General features: G+C 56.9%; 1 protein-coding gene across 1 annotated transcript in view; it reads left to right on the plus strand.

Moving 5' to 3' along the window:
- The window catches only part of KPNA1 (karyopherin subunit alpha 1), a 47,998-nt gene that overhangs the window by 11,757 nt on the left and 18,986 nt on the right, over positions 1-17,255 (plus strand). Inside the window, exons 2-5 of the mRNA XM_069760513.1 lie at positions 7,718-7,851; positions 8,410-8,517; positions 8,728-8,827; positions 15,116-15,210. Of these exons, the coding sequence (XP_069616614.1) occupies positions 7,718-7,851; positions 8,410-8,517; positions 8,728-8,827; positions 15,116-15,210 (437 nt within the window). The remainder of the gene's footprint in view (positions 1-7,717; positions 7,852-8,409; positions 8,518-8,727; positions 8,828-15,115; positions 15,211-17,255) is intronic.

Raw genomic sequence — 17,255 nt, forward strand, 5'->3', positions numbered from 1 at the left:
ATGGTGGAGGCCCACAAAGCAGGAGAAGGTGTAAGAAGATGGCAACACATTTTCAAGTTGCCCTTTTCCTCAGTTTGAAATGTAATTAAGAAATGGCTGTTACCAGGAACAGTGGAGGTCAAGATAAGGTCTGGAAGACCAAGCAAAATTTTAGTGAGCTGCTTGTAGGATTGCTAGAGAGGCAAATCAGAGCACCTGCTTGGCTGCAAGAGACCTTCAGAAAGATTTTGCAGCCTCTGGAGTTGTGGAACATTGTTGTATTGTTCATAGACACCTGCGCAAATATCGCCTTCATGGAAGAGTCATCAGAAGAAATCCTCTCCTGCGCCCTCACCATAAGTCAGCATCAGAAGTTTGCAAAAGAACATATGTAGATTGTGAGCCTTCGCATGCAGGGTCCTCTCTCCTCCTGTTCCAGTCATGACCTGTATTGTACTTGTGTTTTAATATGTATACCTCTTTTCACATGTAAAGCGCCATGTAATAAATGGTGCTATAATAATAATAATCTAAACAAGTCTGATGCATTTTGGAAACAAGTCCTGTGACCTATGAGGATAAAATAGAACTGTGTGGCCACAATGACCAAAGCTATGTGTGGAGAAAAGGGACACAGAATTTCAGGAGTAGAACATCTCGCCAACCATGAAGCCTGGAGATGGATCAATCATTCTTTGTGTTGTGTTGCAGCTATTGGCACAGGGAAAATTTCACTGATCGAGTGAAGAATGGATTCAATGACATTTCAACAACAAATTCTGTATGAAAACATAACATCATCTGTAAAAAAAAAGGCTAAAGGTGAGAAGAGGAAGAGGATGGCTTCTACAAATGGAGAATGATCCTAAACACACATCACACTCCACAGTAGACCACCTCAAAAGGCGCAAGCTGAAGGTTTTACAATGGCCCTCACAGTCCCCTGATCTGAGCCTCATTGAAAATCTGTGGCGAGACCTCACAATAGCAGAGGATGCAAAACGCCCCTGAAATCTCACAGAAATGGAGGAATTCTCCAAGGAAGAACGGAGGAAAATCCCTCAAAGAAGAACTGAAAGACTCTTGTCTGGCTGCTAGTGATGAGCGAGTGTGCTCGTTATTCGAGTTTTCCGAGTATTTTGGGCGTGCTCGTAGATTGTGACTCTGCAGCTGCAGTCTGTTAGACAACCTGAACCCATGCCGGAATTGCCTGTTTGTTAGGGATTCCCCACATGTATTCAGGCTGTCTAGCAGCTGCGGAGTCCAAAACAACCTATGAGCAGCACTACAAAATACTCGGAGACCACCTGAGCATGCTCAGGAAAACTCAAGCAACGAGCATACTCGCTCATCACTACTGGCTACAAAAAGCGTTTACAAGATGTGATACTTGTGAAAGGGGGTGTTACTAGGTACATCGACCCATTTTCCTTTTTGTAATGTTTAAAATGTAAAAGATTATAATGTATTTTTCATCTGTAACTTTAGGCCTTTTAGAGATCATTTCATCTTCCACTTGCTTAAATGTTCACAATAACAGTAATTCTGACCAGTGGTGCACAGACTTTTAAATGCCGCTGTACTGGATATATTCTTCTGTGTATGTGATCAGTAGTGGCACATTATTATTTTATATCACAATATTTCGTACTGTTCCTGGTGTGTTCTATATCTGCATGTAGCGGTGTTAGTTGCAGTGTGTTGGTTGCGGTGTGTTGGTTGAGGTGTGAGGCGGTGTGTTGGTTGAGGTGTTGCGGTGTGTTGGTTGAGGTGTGTTGCGGTGTGTTGGTTGAGGTGTGGCAGCATGTCGGTTGCGGTGTGAGGTGGTGTGTTGGTTGAGGTTTGTGTTGGTTGCAGTGTGTAGCAGTGTGTTGGTTGCAGTGTGTATAGTGGTATGTTGGTTGCGGTGTGAGGCGGTGTGTTGGTTGCAGTGTGTAGTGGTGTGTTGGTTGCGGTGTGTTGGTTGCGGCATGTTCGTTGCAGTGTGTAGCGGTGTGTTGGTTGCGGTGTGTAGCGTTGTGTTGGTTGCGGTGTGTAGGTTGCGGCATGTTGGTTGTGGCATGTTCGCTGCAGTGTGTAGCGGTGTGTTGGTTGCGGTGTGTAGCGGTGTGGTGGTTGCGGTGTGTAGTGGTGTTTGGTTGCGGTGTGTAGCGGTGTGTTGGTTACGGCATGTTGGTTGTGGCATGTTCGTTGCGGCGTGTAGCGGTGTGTTGGTTGCGGCGTATAGCGGTGTGTTGGTTGCGGTGTGTTGGTTGCTGCGTGAGGTGGTGTGTTGGTTGCGGTGTGTTGGTTGCTGTGTGAGGCGGTGTGTTGGTTGCTGCATGTTGGTTGCGGTGTGTAGCGGTGTGTTGGTTGCTGAATGAGGTGGTGTGTTGGTTGCGGTGTGTTGGTTGCTGCGTGAGGTGGTGTGTTGGTTGCGGTGTGTTTGTTGCTGCGTGAGGCGGTGTGTTGGTTGCTGCATGTTGGTTGCAGTGTGTTGCGATGTGTTGGTTGCTGCGTGAGGCGGTGTGTTGGTTGCGGTGTGTTGGTTGTTGCGTGAGGCGGTGTGTTGGTTGTTGCGTGAGGCGGTGTGTTGGTTGCTGCATGTTGGTTGCGGTGTGTAGCGGTGTGTTGGTTGCTGCGTGAGGTGGTGTGTTGGTTGCGGTGTGTTGGTTGCTGCGTGAGGCGGTGTGTTGGTTGCGGGGTGTAATGGTGTGTTGATTGCGGTGTTGTGTCTGGGTGCAGTTGTCTCCCGCCTTGGTGGAATCTGTTCTCCGGAGATCAGGAAAGCTTTCTTCTCGTGCCCCCATTATTGTGAGTTGCTGTGTGGTGTATTGAGCTGATCTCTCATCCTCGGGGTCCCCAGTCCCTGGTGCGGGGTCTTCCCTGTCTCTCCAGTCCATTATTGCGGGTGAGATCTGTGTAAATCCTGATAATCCCCCCTGGGAGGCCGCTCCATCTGTCCCTGCGCCAGCGCTGACCGTGCTGCCACCATTAATCTGTCATATATCAGGTAATGACCTGAAGTCCTGCGTCGTCCTCCTGTGGCAGCAGATGAGCGCCGGACGTCCCGAGTCATCATCCTGTGGCAGCAGATCAGCGCTGGACATGCCGGGTCATCCTCTTGTGGCAGCAGGTGAGAGCTGGACGTCCCGGGTCGTCCTCCTGTGGCAGCAGGTGAGCACTGGATGTCCCGGGTCGTCCTCCTGTGGCAGCAGGTGAGCACTGGACGTCCCGGGTCGTCCTCCTGTGGCAGCAGATCAGCACTGGACGTCCCGGGTCGTCCTCCTGTGGCAGCAGATCAGCGCTGGACGTCCCGGGTCGTCCTCCTGTGGCAGCAGGTGAGCGCTGGACGTCCCGGGTCATCCTCCTGTGGCAGCAGATCAGCGCTGGATGTCCCGGGTCGTCCTCCTTTGGCAGCAGATGAGCGCTGGACGTCCCGGGTCGTCCTCCTTTGGCAGCAGATGAGCGCTGGACGTCCCGGGTCATCCTCCTGTGGCAGCAGATCAGCGCTGGATGTCCCGGGTCGTCCTCCTTTGGCAGCAGGTGAGTGCTGGACGTCCCGGGTCGTCCTCCTGTGGCAACAGATCAGCGCTGGACGTCCCGGGTCGTCCTCCTGTGGCAGCAGATCAGCGCTGGACGTCCCGGGTCGTCCTCCTGTGGCAGCATGTGAGCGCTGGACGTCCCGGGTCGTCCTCCTTTGGCAGTAGATCAGCGCTGGATGTCCCGGGTCGTCCTCCTTTGGCAGCAGATCAGCGCTGGATGTCCCGGGTCGTCCTCCTGTGGCAGCAGATGAGCGCTGGGCGTCCCGGGTTGTCGTCCTGTGGCAGCAGATGAGCGCTGGATGTCCCGGGTCGTCCTCCTGTGGCAGCAGATGAGCGCTGGATGTCCTGGGTTGTCGTCCTGTGGCAGCAGATGAGCGCTGGACGTCCCGGGTCGTCCTCCTGTGGCAGCAGATGAGCGCTGGATGTCCTGGGTTGTCGTCCTGTGGCAGCAGATGAGCGCTGGACGTCCCGGGTCGTCCTCCTGTGGCAGCAGATGAGCGCTGGGTGTCCCGGGTCGTCCTCCTTTGGCAGTAGATCAGCGCTGGATGTCCCGGGTCGTCCTCCTTTGGCAGTAGATGAGCGCTGGATGTCCCGGGTCGTCCTCCTTTGGCAGCAGATCAGCGCTGGATGTCCCGGGTCGTCCTCCTTTGGCAGCAGATCAGCGCTGGACGTCCCGGGTCGTCCTCCTTTGGCAGTAGATCAGCGCTGGATGTCCCGGGTCGTCCTCCTTTGGCAGCAGATCAGCGCTGGATGTCCCGGGTCGTCCTCCTGTGGCAGCAGATGAGCGCTGGGCGTCCCGGGTTGTCGTCCTGTGGCAGCAGATGAGCGCTGGACGTCCCGGGTCGTCCTCCTGTGGCAGCAGGTGAGCACTGGACGTCCCGGGTCGTCCTCCTGTGGCAGTAGATCAGCGCTGGATGTCCCGGGTCGTCCTCCTGTGGCAGCAGGTGAGCGCTGGACGTCCCGGGTCATCCTCCTGTGGCAGCAGATCAGCGCTGGATGTCCCGGGTCGTCCTCCTTTGGCAGCAGGTGAGCGCTGGACGTCCCGGGTCGTCCTCCTGTGGCAGTAGATCAGCGCTGGACGTCCCGGGTCGTCCTCCTGTGGCAGCAGATCAGCGCTGGACGTCCCGGGTTGTCCTCCTGTGGCAGCATGTGAGCGCTGGACGTCCCGGGTCGTCCTCCTTTGGCAGCAAATCAGCGCTGGACGTCCCGGGTCGTCCTCCTTTGGCAGCAGATCAGCGCTGGATGTCCCAGGTCGTCCTCCTTTGGCAGTAGATCAGCGCTGGATGTCCCGGGTCGTCCTCCTTTGGCAGCAGATCAGCGCTGGATGTCCCGGGTCGTCCTCCTGTGGCAGCAGATGAGCGCTGAGCGTCCCGGGTTGTCGTCCTGTGGCAGCAGATGAGCGCTGGACGTCCCGGGTCGTCCTCCTGTGGCAGCAGATGAGCGCTGAGCGTCCCGGGTTGTCGTCCTGTGGCAGCAGATGAGCGCTGGACGTCCCGGGTCGTCCTCCTGTGGCAGCAGATCAGCGCTGGATGTCCCGGGTCGTCCTCCTTTGGCAGCAGATGAGCGCTGGACGTCCCGGGTCGTCCTCCTGTGGCAGCAGATGAGCGCTGGACGTCCCGGGTCGTCCTCCTGTGGCAGCAGATCAGCGCTGGACGTCCCGGGTCGTCCTCCTGTGGCAGCAGATGAGCGCTGGATGTCCCGGGTCGTCCTCCTTTGGCAGCAGATCAGTGCTGGATGTCCCGGGTCGTCCTCCTTTGGCAGCAGATCAGCGCTGGATGTCCCGGGTCGTCGTCCTGTGGCAGCAGATCAGCGCTGGACGTCCTGGGTCGTCCTCCTTTGGCAGCAGATCAGCGCTGGATGTCCCGGGTCGTCCTCCTGTGGCAGCAGATCAGCGCTGGATGTCCCGGGTCGTCCTCCTTTGGCAGCATGTGAGCGCTGGACGTCCCGGGTCGTCCTCCTGTGGCAGCAGATCAGCGCTGGACGTCCTGGGTCGTCCTCCTTTGGCAGCAGATCAGCGCTGGATGTCCCGGGTCGTCCTCCTGTGGCAGCAGATCAGTGCTGGACGTCCCGGGTCGTCCTCCTGTGGCAGCAGATCAGCGCTGGACGTCCCGGGTCGTCCTCCTGTGGCAGCAGATGAGCGCTGGACGTCCCGGGTCGTCCTCCTTTGGCAGCAGATCAGTGCTGGATGTCCCGGGTCGTCGTCCTTTGGCAGCAGATCAGCGCTGGATGTCCCGGGTTGTCCTCCTGTGGCAGCAGATGAGCGCTGGACGTCCCGGGTCGTCCTCCTTTGGCAGCAGATCAGTGCTGGATGTCCCGGGTCGTCCTCCTTTGGCAGCAGATCAGCGCTGGATGTCCCGGGTCGTCGTCCTGTGGCAGCAGATCAGCGCTGGATGTCCCGGGTCGTCGTCCTGTGGCAGCAGATCAGCGCTGGACGTCCCGGGTCGTCCTCCTTTGGCAGCAGATCAGTGCTGGATGTCCCGGGTCGTCCTCCTTTGGCAGCAGATCAGCGCTGGATGTCCCGGGTCGTCGTCCTGTGGCAGCAGATCAGCGCTGGATGTCCCGGGTCGTCCTCCTGTGGCAGCAGATCAGCGCTGGACGTCCCGGGTCGTCCTCCTGTGGCAGCAGATCAGCGCTGGATGTCCCGGGTCGTCCTCCTGTGGCAGCAGGTGAGCGCTGGACGTCCCGGGTCGTCCTCCTGTGGCAGCAGGTGAGCGCTGGACGTCCCGGGTCGTCCTCCTGTGGCAGCAGATCAGCGCTGGATGTCCCGGGTCGTCCTCCTTTGGCAGCAGATCAGCGCTGGATGTCCCGGGTCGTCCTCCTTTAGTAGCAGCTGAGCGCTGGACGTCTCGGGTCGTCCTCCTGTGGCAGCAGATCAGCGCTGGACGTCCCGGGTCATCCTCCTGTCGCAGCAGATCAGCGCTGGATGTCCCGGGTCGTCCTCCTTTGGCAGCAGATGAGCGCTGGACGTCCCGGGTCGTCCTTTGGCAGCAAATCAGCGCTGGACGTCCCGGGTCGTCCTCCTTTGGCAGCAGATGAGCGCTGGATGTCCCGGGTCGTCCTCCTTTGGCAGTAGATCAGCGCTGGACATCCCGGGTCGTCCTCCTGTGGCAGCAGATGAGCGCTGGACGTCCCGGGTCGTCCTCCTGTGGCAGCAGATCAGCGCTTGATGTCCCAGGTCGTCCTCCTTTGGCAGCAGATCAGCGCTGGATGTCCCGGGTCGTCCTCCTTTGGCAGCAGATCAGCGCTGGACGTCCCGGGTCGTCCTCCTGTGGCAGAGTGATGGTGTGACGGCGGCCGGGCTTGTAACATAACCATCAATGACACCATTGCCGGGGTCATACACCGCAGTTATATAACATAGAGCGCCCTCCGGTGGTGAGATCATGATAGATCTGTACACACAATGCGGCTGCAGTCACAGCGAGAGCTGAGATTACACTCCTGCCGCCATCAGTCAGGGTTTCTGCAGCTGATGTTTCTTTACCGTCTTATCTGATAAACCGCACAATGGCGGACAGTAGAGGACGTCCCTCGTCCAGCAGTGTAATGTCCGGCCTCATGAGCGCAGCTCTGGAGGTGATTGGAGTAGAACACGTGATGCCTGGAGCTCTCCACCGCAGCAGATGGGGAATAGTAATGTAGATAATGGGCGATGATCACAAACAAAAAAAAAATTACGGACTGTCCTAGAATTTCTGGATGGTGGCGACTGCGATCTGGGGGCGGCCGGTCTCTTTCAGCGCCTGTGTGCGAGCGGCCGCGGTATAAAGCCCCAACCACCTCCGGCCCATAGATCCTGGCGGATATAGAGCCCCTCCATGTCCGCAGGGTGGGGACCCCCTCACTGGAGGAGCCTTTATCCACGCCGGGGGTCCAGGTCGTGTGGATCGTCCCATATAGCAGAGGGCTTGTGAGCTTTGTTCCCTGCTTGCTGACTGTCTCCCCTGCCGGAGGCAGCAGATACAATGTGGCCCCGGAGTTATACACAGTGACGATCACCGGTCTGTGCGGCCAGGATTCAAGAGGCGCTGCAGGATCCCATTAAGTAGTAATGTCTCTGGCCTGGGATTGGGCGGCGCCCCCTGCTGGTGGTCATTGCAGCCCATGGTTATTTGGGGTCCGGAGCCCCTCGGTGATGCCGTCTGCAGACCTGGCCCCCCGGAGGACGCCTCCTGGTGGTACATAGACACATTGTCGGCTCCGTTCTCTTCCAGCGACGATGACGAGCTCCGGAAAGGAAAACTCGCGGCTGAAGAGCTACAAGAACAAGTCCCTGAACCCGGACGAGATGCGGCGGAGGCGAGAGGAAGAGGGGCTGCAGCTGCGGAAACAGAAGCGAGAGGAGCAGGTGGGTGCGGGGGTCCAGGGACACACAGGGGGGCCACTACTTATAAAGCTCAACATCGTCACCATCTCTGCTTGCTGTCAGTGAGCGGGAATAGGTTAAAAATAAATGTTGCGGTCCGAATGTTCCCGATTGGTTTTAATGATTTTGTTTTATTTAACCCTTTGCTGTAAAGCGGCAGAGCGGTGCGATGAGATCGGAACCCCGAGGCGTTACGTGTAACCCCTTAGATGCCACGCGGTAACAATGGGGCCCCCACCTGTGTCGTGATGATGGGGCCTGTTAATAGCAGGAGGGGTGAGATAAGCCAGGCTCGGCCAGGACCCCAGAGCAGCCATAGCCACCTGGCGCCATCGATGCATTCACTGACAGCAAGCAGAAATCCTGGAAATAGTGAGTGAAGGATGCGCCGCCTTCATCCTATCCGTTTTTATGGGGTTTTCCCCAATTATAAGGTGACCTTTTTCTACTCACGGGGTCAGGGGGCATCTCACAGGTTGTGGGGTCCGAGCGGCCGGCACCTTCAGGACCTGATCGTCCGATCTTCGCTTTTTCTTGCAGTTATTCAAAAGAAGAAATGTGGCCACCGCAGAAGAAGCGGCCGAAGACGACGGCATGTTTGACCCCAACTACCACGAAGCCCCCACAAATAATATGGAGATGGCAGCGGTGAGTGCGGGAACCCCTGATGGGACGCGGATGGTGACGGGGCCGGCAGACATCTTCTGCTCCACCATTGTGGTCTATTAACGAGGCAGGAAACCAATCAGGAGGGTCCCCCATAATCAGCGAGTGGTGGGACCCCCCAGGGGACAGCGGGAAGGGAGAAAGGGCAGAATGTTCTCCTGTATCTGCGTCACCTCCTCCTTCTCTCCACAGAGCGGCGTCATCACCTCCGACATGATTGACATGATCTTCTCCAATAATCCGGAGCAGCAGCTCGCAGCCACCCAGAAATTCCGGAAACTCCTGTCCAAAGGTAATTTCCCTGCGCCCCCCGTTATATCTGTGCACCCCAGGGACATCCGGCCCTATATCTGTGCACCCCGGGGACATCCGGCCTTATATCTGTGCACCCCGAGGACATCCCGCCCCATATCTGTGCACCCCGAGGACATCTGGCCCTATATCTGTGCACCCCGGGGACATCCGGCCCTATATCTGTGCACCCCGGGGACATCCGGCCCTATATCTGTGCACCCCGAGGACATCCCGCCCCATATCTGTGCACCCCGAGGACATCTGGCCCTATATCTGTGCACCCCGGGGACATCCGGCCCTATATCTGTGCACCCCGGGGACATCCGGCCCTATATCTGTGCACCCCGAGGACATCCCGCCCCATATCTGTGCACCCCGAGGACATCTGGCCCTATATCTGTGCACCCCGAGGACATCTGGCCCTATATCTGTGCACCCCGGGGACATCCGGCCCTATATTTGTGCACCCCGGGGACATCCGGCCTTATATCTGTGCACCCCGAGGACATCCCGCCCCATATCTGTGCACCCCGGGGACATCTGGCCCTATATCTGTGCACCCTGGGGACATCCGGCCCTATATCTGTGCACCCCGGGGACATCCGGCCCTATATCTGTACATGCCGGGGACATCCGGCCCTATATCTGAGCACCCCCCGGCCCTATATCTGTGCACCCTAGGGACATCCGGCCCCATATCTGTGCACCCCGAGGACATCTGGCCCTATATCTGTGCACCCCGGGGACATCCGGCCCCATATCTGTGCACCCCGAGGACATCCGGCCCCATATCTGTGCTCCCCGGGGACATCCGGCCCTATATCTGTGCACCCCGAGGACATCTGGCCCTATATCTGTGCACCCCGAGGACATCCGGCCCTATATCTGTGCACCCCGAGGACATCCCGCCCCATATCTGTGCACCCCGAGGACATCTGGCCCTATATCTGTGCACCCCGAGGACATCTGCCCCTATATCTGTGCACCCCGGGGACATCCGGCCCTATATCTGTGCACCCCGGGGACATCCGGCCCTATATTTGTGCACCCCGGGGACATCCGGCCCTATATCTGTGCACCCCAGGGAAATCTGGCCCCATATCTGTGCACCCCGGGGACATCCCGACCCATATCTGTGCACCCCGGGACATCTGGCCCTATATCTGTGCACCCTGGGGACATCCGGCCCTATATCTGTGCACCCCGGGGACATCCGGCCCTATATCTGTGCACCCCGAGGACTTCCGGCCCTATATCTGAGCACCCCCCGGCCCTATATCTGTGCACCCCAGGGACATCCGGCCCTATATCTGTGCACCCCGAGGACATCCGGCCCCATATCTGTGCACCCCGAGGACATCCGGCCCCATATCTGTGCACCCCGAGGACATCCGGCCCCATATCTGTGCACCCCGAGGACATCCGGCCCTATATCTGTGCACCCCGAGGACATCTGGCCCTATATCTGTGCACCCCGGTGATATCCGACCCCATATCTGTGCACCCCGGGGACATCCGGCCCTATATCTGTGCACCCCGGGGACTTCCGGCCCTATATCTGTGCTCCCCGGGGATATCCGGCTCTATATCTGTGCACCCTAGGGACATCCGGCCCCATATCTGTGCACCCCGAAGACATCCAGCCCTATATCTGTGCACCCCGAGGACATCCGGCCCCATATCTGTGCACCCCGGTGATATCCGGCCCCATATCTGTGCACCCCGAGGACATCCGGCCCCATATCTGTGCACCCCGAAGACATCCAGCCCTATATCTGTGCACCCCGAGGACATCCGGCCCCATATCTGTGCACCCCGGGGAAATCTGGCCCCATATCTGTGCACCCCGGGGACATCTGGCCCTATATCTGTGCACCCCGGGGACATCCCGACCCATATCTGTGCACCCGGGGACATCTGGCCCTATATCTGAGCACCCCCCGGCCCTATATCTGTGCACCCTAGGGACATCCGGCCCTATATCTGCGCACCCCGTGGGCATCCGGCTGTATATCTGTGCACCCCGAGGACATCCGGCCCTATATCTGTGCACCCCGAGGACATCCGGCCCCATATCTGTGCACCCCGGTGACATCCGGCCCTATATCTGTGCACCCCGGGGACATCCAGCCCTATATCTGTGCACCCCAGACAGATATCTGTGCACCCCGGGGACATCCGGCCCTATATCTGTGCACCCCGGGGACATCCGGCCCTATATCTGTGCACCCCAGGGACATCTGGCCCTATATCTGTGCATCCTGGGGACATCCAGCCCTATATCTGTGCACGCCAGGCACATCCGGCCTTATATCTGTGCACCCTGGGGACATCCGGCCCTATATTTGTGCACCCCGGGGACATCCGGCCCTATATCTGTGCACCCCGGGGACATCCGGCCCTATATCTGTGCACCCCGAGGACATGCGGCCCTATATCTGTGCACCCTGGGGACATCCGTCCCTATATCTGTGCACCCCGGGGACATCCGTCCCTATATCTGTGCACCCCGGGGACATCCGGCCCTATATCTGTTCACCCCGGGGACATCTGGCCCTATATCTGTGCACCTCGGGGACATCCGGCTCTATATCTGAGCACCCCCCGGCCCTATATCTGAGCACCCCCCGGCCCTATATCTGTGCACCCTAGGGACATCCGGCCCTATATCTGCGCACCCCGAGGGCATCCGGCTGTATATCTGTGCACCCCGAGGACATCCGGCCCCATATCTGTGCTTCCCGGGGATTTCCGGCCCTATATCTGTGCTCCCTGGGGATTTCCGGCCCTATATCTGTGCACCCCGGGGACATCCGGCCGTATATCTGTGCACCCCGGGGATTTCCGGCCTTATATCTGTGCTCCCCGGGGACATCCGGCCCTATATCTGTGCACCCCGGGGATTTCTGGCCCTATATCTGTGCACCCCGGGGACATCCGGCCCTATATCTGTGCTCCCCGGGGACTTCCGGCCCTATATCTGTGCACCCCGGGACATCCGACCCCATTTCTGTGCTCCCCGGGGACTTCCGGCCCTATATCTGTGCATCCCGGGAACATCCGGCCCTATATCTGTGCTCCCCAGGGACATCCTGCCCTATATCTGTGCTCCCCGGGGATATCTGGCTCTATATCTGTGCATCCCGGGGACATCCTGCCCTTTATCTGTGCTCCCCGGGGACATCCGGCCGTATATCTGTGCTCCCCGGGGATATCCGGCTCTATATCTGTGCTCCCCGGGGACATCCAGCCCTATATCTGTGCATCCCGGGGACATCCGGCCGTATATCTGTGCTCCCCGGGGATATCCGGCTCTATATCTGTGCTCCCCGGGGATATCCGGCTCTATATCTGTGCACCCCGGGGACATCCGGCCCCATATCTGTGCACCCCGAGGACATCCGGCCCCATATCTGTGCTCCCCGGGGATATCCGGCTCTATATCTGTGCTCCCCGGGGACATCCGGCCCTATATCTGTGCACCCCGGGGACATCCGGCCCCATATCTGTGCACCCCGAGGACATCCGGCCCCATATCTGTGCTCCCCGGGGATATCCGGCTCTATATCTGTGCACCCCGGGGACATCCGGCCCCATATCTGTGCACCCCGAGGACATCCGGCCCCATATCTGTGCTCCCCGGGGATATCCGGCTCTATATCTGTGCTCCCCGGGGATATCCGGCTCTATATCTGTGCTCCCCGGGGACATCCGGCCCTATATCTGTGCACCCTGGGGACATCCGGCCCCATATCTGTGCACCCCGAGGACATCCGGCCCCATATCTGTGCTCCCCGGGGATATCCGGCTCTATATCTGTGCACCCCGGGGACATCCGGCCCCATATCTGTGCTCCCCGGGGATATCCGGCTCTATATCTGTGCATCCCGGGGACATCCGTCCCTATATCTGTGCACCCCGGGGACATCCAGCCCTATATCTGTGCATCCCGGGGACATCCGGCCGTATATCTGTGCTCCCCGGGGATATCCGGCTCTATATCTGTGCTCCCCGGGGACATCCAGCCCTATATCTGTGCATCCCGGGGACATCCGTCCCTATATCTGTGCATCCCGGGGACATCCGTCCCTATATCTGTGCACCCCGGGGACATCCGTCCCTATATCTGTGCTCCCCGGGGACATCCTGCCCTATATCTGTGCTCCCCGGGGACATCCTGCCCTATATCTGTGCTCCCCGGGGACATCCTGCCCTATATCTGTGCTCCCCGGGGATATCTGGCTCTATATCTGTGCTCCCCGGGGACATCCTGCCCTATATCTGTGCTCCCCGGGGATATCTGGCTCTATATCTGTGCTCCCCAGGGACATCCGGCCCTATATCTGTGCACCCCGGGGACATCCGGCCCTATATCTGTGCTCCCCGGGGATATCCGGCTCTATATCTGTGCTCCCCAGGGACATCCGGCCCTATATCTGTGCACCCCGGGGACATCCTGCCCTTTATCTGTGCTCCCCGGGGACATCCGGCCGTATATCTGTGCTCCCCGGGGATATCCGGCTCTATATCTGTGCTCCCCGGGGACATCCAGCCCTATATCTGTGCATCCCGGGGACATCCGGCCGTATATCTGTGCTCCCCGGGGATATCCGGCTCTATATCTGTGCTCCCCGGGGATATCCGGCTCTATATCTGTGCACCCCGGGGACATCCGGCCCCATATCTGTGCACCCCGAGGACATCCGGCCCCATATCTGTGCTCCCCGGGGATATCCGGCTCTATATCTGTGCTCCCCGGGGACATCCGGCCCTATATCTGTGCACCCCGGGGACATCCGGCCCCATATCTGTGCACCCCGAGGACATCCGGCCCCATATCTGTGCTCCCCGGGGATATCCGGCTCTATATCTGTGCACCCCGGGGACATCCGGCCCCATATCTGTGCACCCCGAGGACATCCGGCCCCATATCTGTGCTCCCCGGGGATATCCGGCTCTATATCTGTGCTCCCCGGGGATATCCGGCTCTATATCTGTGCTCCCCGGGGACATCCGGCCCTATATCTGTGCACCCTGGGGACATCCGGCCCCATATCTGTGCACCCCGAGGACATCCGGCCCCATATCTGTGCTCCCCGGGGATATCCGGCTCTATATCTGTGCACCCCGGGGACATCCGGCCCCATATCTGTGCTCCCCGGGGATATCCGGCTCTATATCTGTGCATCCCGGGGACATCCGTCCCTATATCTGTGCACCCCGGGGACATCCAGCCCTATATCTGTGCATCCCGGGGACATCCGGCCGTATATCTGTGCTCCCCGGGGATATCCGGCTCTATATCTGTGCTCCCCGGGGACATCCAGCCCTATATCTGTGCATCCCGGGGACATCCGTCCCTATATCTGTGCATCCCGGGGACATCCGTCCCTATATCTGTGCACCCCGGGGACATCCGTCCCTATATCTGTGCTCCCCGGGGACATCCTGCCCTATATCTGTGCTCCCCGGGGACATCCTGCCCTATATCTGTGCTCCCCGGGGACATCCTGCCCTATATCTGTGCTCCCCGGGGATATCTGGCTCTATATCTGTGCTCCCCGGGGACATCCTGCCCTATATCTGTGCTCCCCGGGGATATCTGGCTCTATATCTGTGCTCCCCAGGGACATCCGGCCCTATATCTGTGCACCCCGGGGACATCCGGCCCTATATCTGTGCTCCCCGGGGATATCCGGCTCTATATCTGTGCTCCCCAGGGACATCCGGCCCTATATCTGTGCACCCCGGGGACATCCGGCCCTATATCTGTGCTCCCCGGGGATATCTGGCTCTATATCTGTGCTCCCCAGGGACATCCGGCCCTATATCTGGGCACCCCGGGGACATCCGTCCCTATATCTGTGCACCCCGGGGACATCCGTCCCTATATCTGTGCACCCCGGGGACATCCGGCCCTATATCTGTGCACCCCGGGGACATTCGGCCCTATATCTGTGCTCCCCGGGGATATCCGGCTCTATATCTGTGCCGCCCCACGGACCATCCAGACATCCTGATGATCAGGAATCTGCTCCACTGTCGTGGCCGCTGCTGAAGATGGCGCAGCGCAGGGGATTGCTCCCCATCGTCTAATGTCTGCGCCTGCCCTGGCATCATGCATTTGTGTATAGGCATCCAGTAATCCAGAATATCTGATAATCTGGCATCCTGTATACTATGAGGAAGGCGAATGATCTTTTCCTCCTCGTGGTTCTGTAGATATCGCAGTGGTCGGATTCACACCAGGGCTTAGTGACGTCCCCTCCTCTATTTGTTTTCTCAGAGCCAAACCCCCCGATAGATGAAGTGATCGGGACGCACGGGGTGGTCGCCAGATTCGTGGAGTTTCTGAAGAGGAAAGAGAACTGCACTTTACAGGTGAGAGGAGACCCCCAAAGTGTAATAATAGGAGTCCGCACATTACAGGTGAGGGGAGACCCCCAAAGTGTAATAATAGGAGTCCGCACATTACAGGTGAGGGGAGACCCCCAAAGTGTAATAAAAGGAGTCCGCACATTACAGGTGAGGGGAGACCCAGCAGTGTAATAGTAAATCCTAGAATTTGAGAGCTGGAAGGGACCCGCAGGTTCATCTTGTCCAACCCCCTGCTCAATACAGGAGTCACTAAATCATCCCAGACAGATGTCTGTCCAGCCTCTGTGTGAAGACTTCCATTGAACGAGAACTCACCACCTCTCGTGGCCGCCTGTTCCACTCATTGATCGCCCTCACTGTCAAAAAGTTTTTTCTAATATCTAATCTGTGTCTCCTCCCATTTAGTTTCCTCCCATTGCTTCTAGTCTTTCCTTGTGTAAATGAGAATAAAGATGATCCTTCTACACTGTGACAGCCCTTCAGATATTTGTAGAGAGCTATTAAGTCTTCTCTTTGCCTTCTTTTTTGCAGCTAAACATTCCCAGATCCTTTAACGGTTCCTCGTAGGACATAGTTGTCACCATTCTGGTCGCTCTTCTCTGAACTTGCACCAGTTTTTCAATGTATTTATTAAAATGTGGTTCCCAGAACTGGACACAGTATTCTACATGAGGCCTGACCAAGGAGGAGGAGGGGATAATTACTTCTATACATCCTAGAACTGTGTTTGTCTTTTGCCCTTTTTGCTGCTGCATCACACTGTTGACTCCTGTGCAGTCTGTCATCTATTAGTATACCCAAGTCTTTTTCACACGTGCTGTTGCTTTGTTCTATTCCTCCCATTCTGTAGATTTAATTTTAGTTTTTCTTGCCCAGATGTAGAATCTTGCATTTCTCCCTGTTAAATACCATTCTATTAGTCACTGCCCATTGTTCAAGCTTATCTAGATCCTTCTGAATACTTTCTCTGTCTGCTCTAGTGTTAAGGTACCGTCACACTCAGCGACGCTGTAGAGATATAGACAACGAGCCGATCGCTGGAGCGTCGCTGTTTAGGTCGCTGTAGAGACGTCAAACACGGCAACTCCAGAACGATGCAGGAGCGATCCAGTGACATAACGGCGACTCACTTATCGTTCTCACTGGTTGTTAGCTCCATGTAAAACGTTGCAAGCGTCGTTGCTTTTGATGTCAAACATGACGATACACGCCAACCTGACGACCAAATAAAGTTCTGGACTTCTAGCTCCGACCAGTGATGGCACAGCGGGATCCAGATCGCTGCTGCGTGTCAAACACAACAAGATCGCTATCCAGGACGCTGCAACGTCACGGATTGTTGTCGTTCTCGTTGCAAAGTTGCTGAGTGTGACGGTACCTTTAGCTATCCCTACTAGCTTTGCGTAGTCTAGATTAGATAAGTTTACCTTCAGTTTACTTATCTAGATAATTTATAAAAATGTTGAACAACACTGGGGCGAGGACAGAGCCTTGTGGTCCCCGCTTGAAACACTCTTCCAACTGGATGTGCAGCCATTTATTACCACTCTTTGAGTCTGATCATTGAGCCAGTTATAAATCCACCTAATCGTAGCCTTGTCAATCCCATACTTAGTCATTTTTTTTCAATAAGGATAGTATGAGATACTTTATCAAAGACTTTGTTGAAGTCGAGATATACTATACCACATTTCCATGATCCACCCAGTCAGTGATTCCATCTTAGAAGGAAATTAGATTAGTCTGATATGACTTGTTTGCTGCAAACCCATGCTGGCTCTGGTTAATTACTGTATCCTTATCCAAGTACTTACATACATGCTGTTTAATAACTTGTTCACAGATCTTCCCTGGTATAGAAGGAAGACTCACTGGCCTGTAATTTCCTGGCTTCAACTTCTTTCCTTTTTTGAAGATAGGGTGAACATTTGCCTTTCTCCAATCTTCTGGGACTTCTGTTCTCCAGGATTTTTCAAGGATTCTGTCTAGTGGTTCAGCAGTTTCCTCTGCTAACTCTTTCAGTGCGCTAGGATGTAATTCATCTGGAC

Source organism: Ranitomeya imitator, chromosome 3 (assembly GCF_032444005.1).
Source record: "Ranitomeya imitator isolate aRanImi1 chromosome 3, aRanImi1.pri, whole genome shotgun sequence".
Lineage (NCBI taxonomy): Eukaryota > Metazoa > Chordata > Amphibia > Anura > Dendrobatidae > Ranitomeya > Ranitomeya imitator.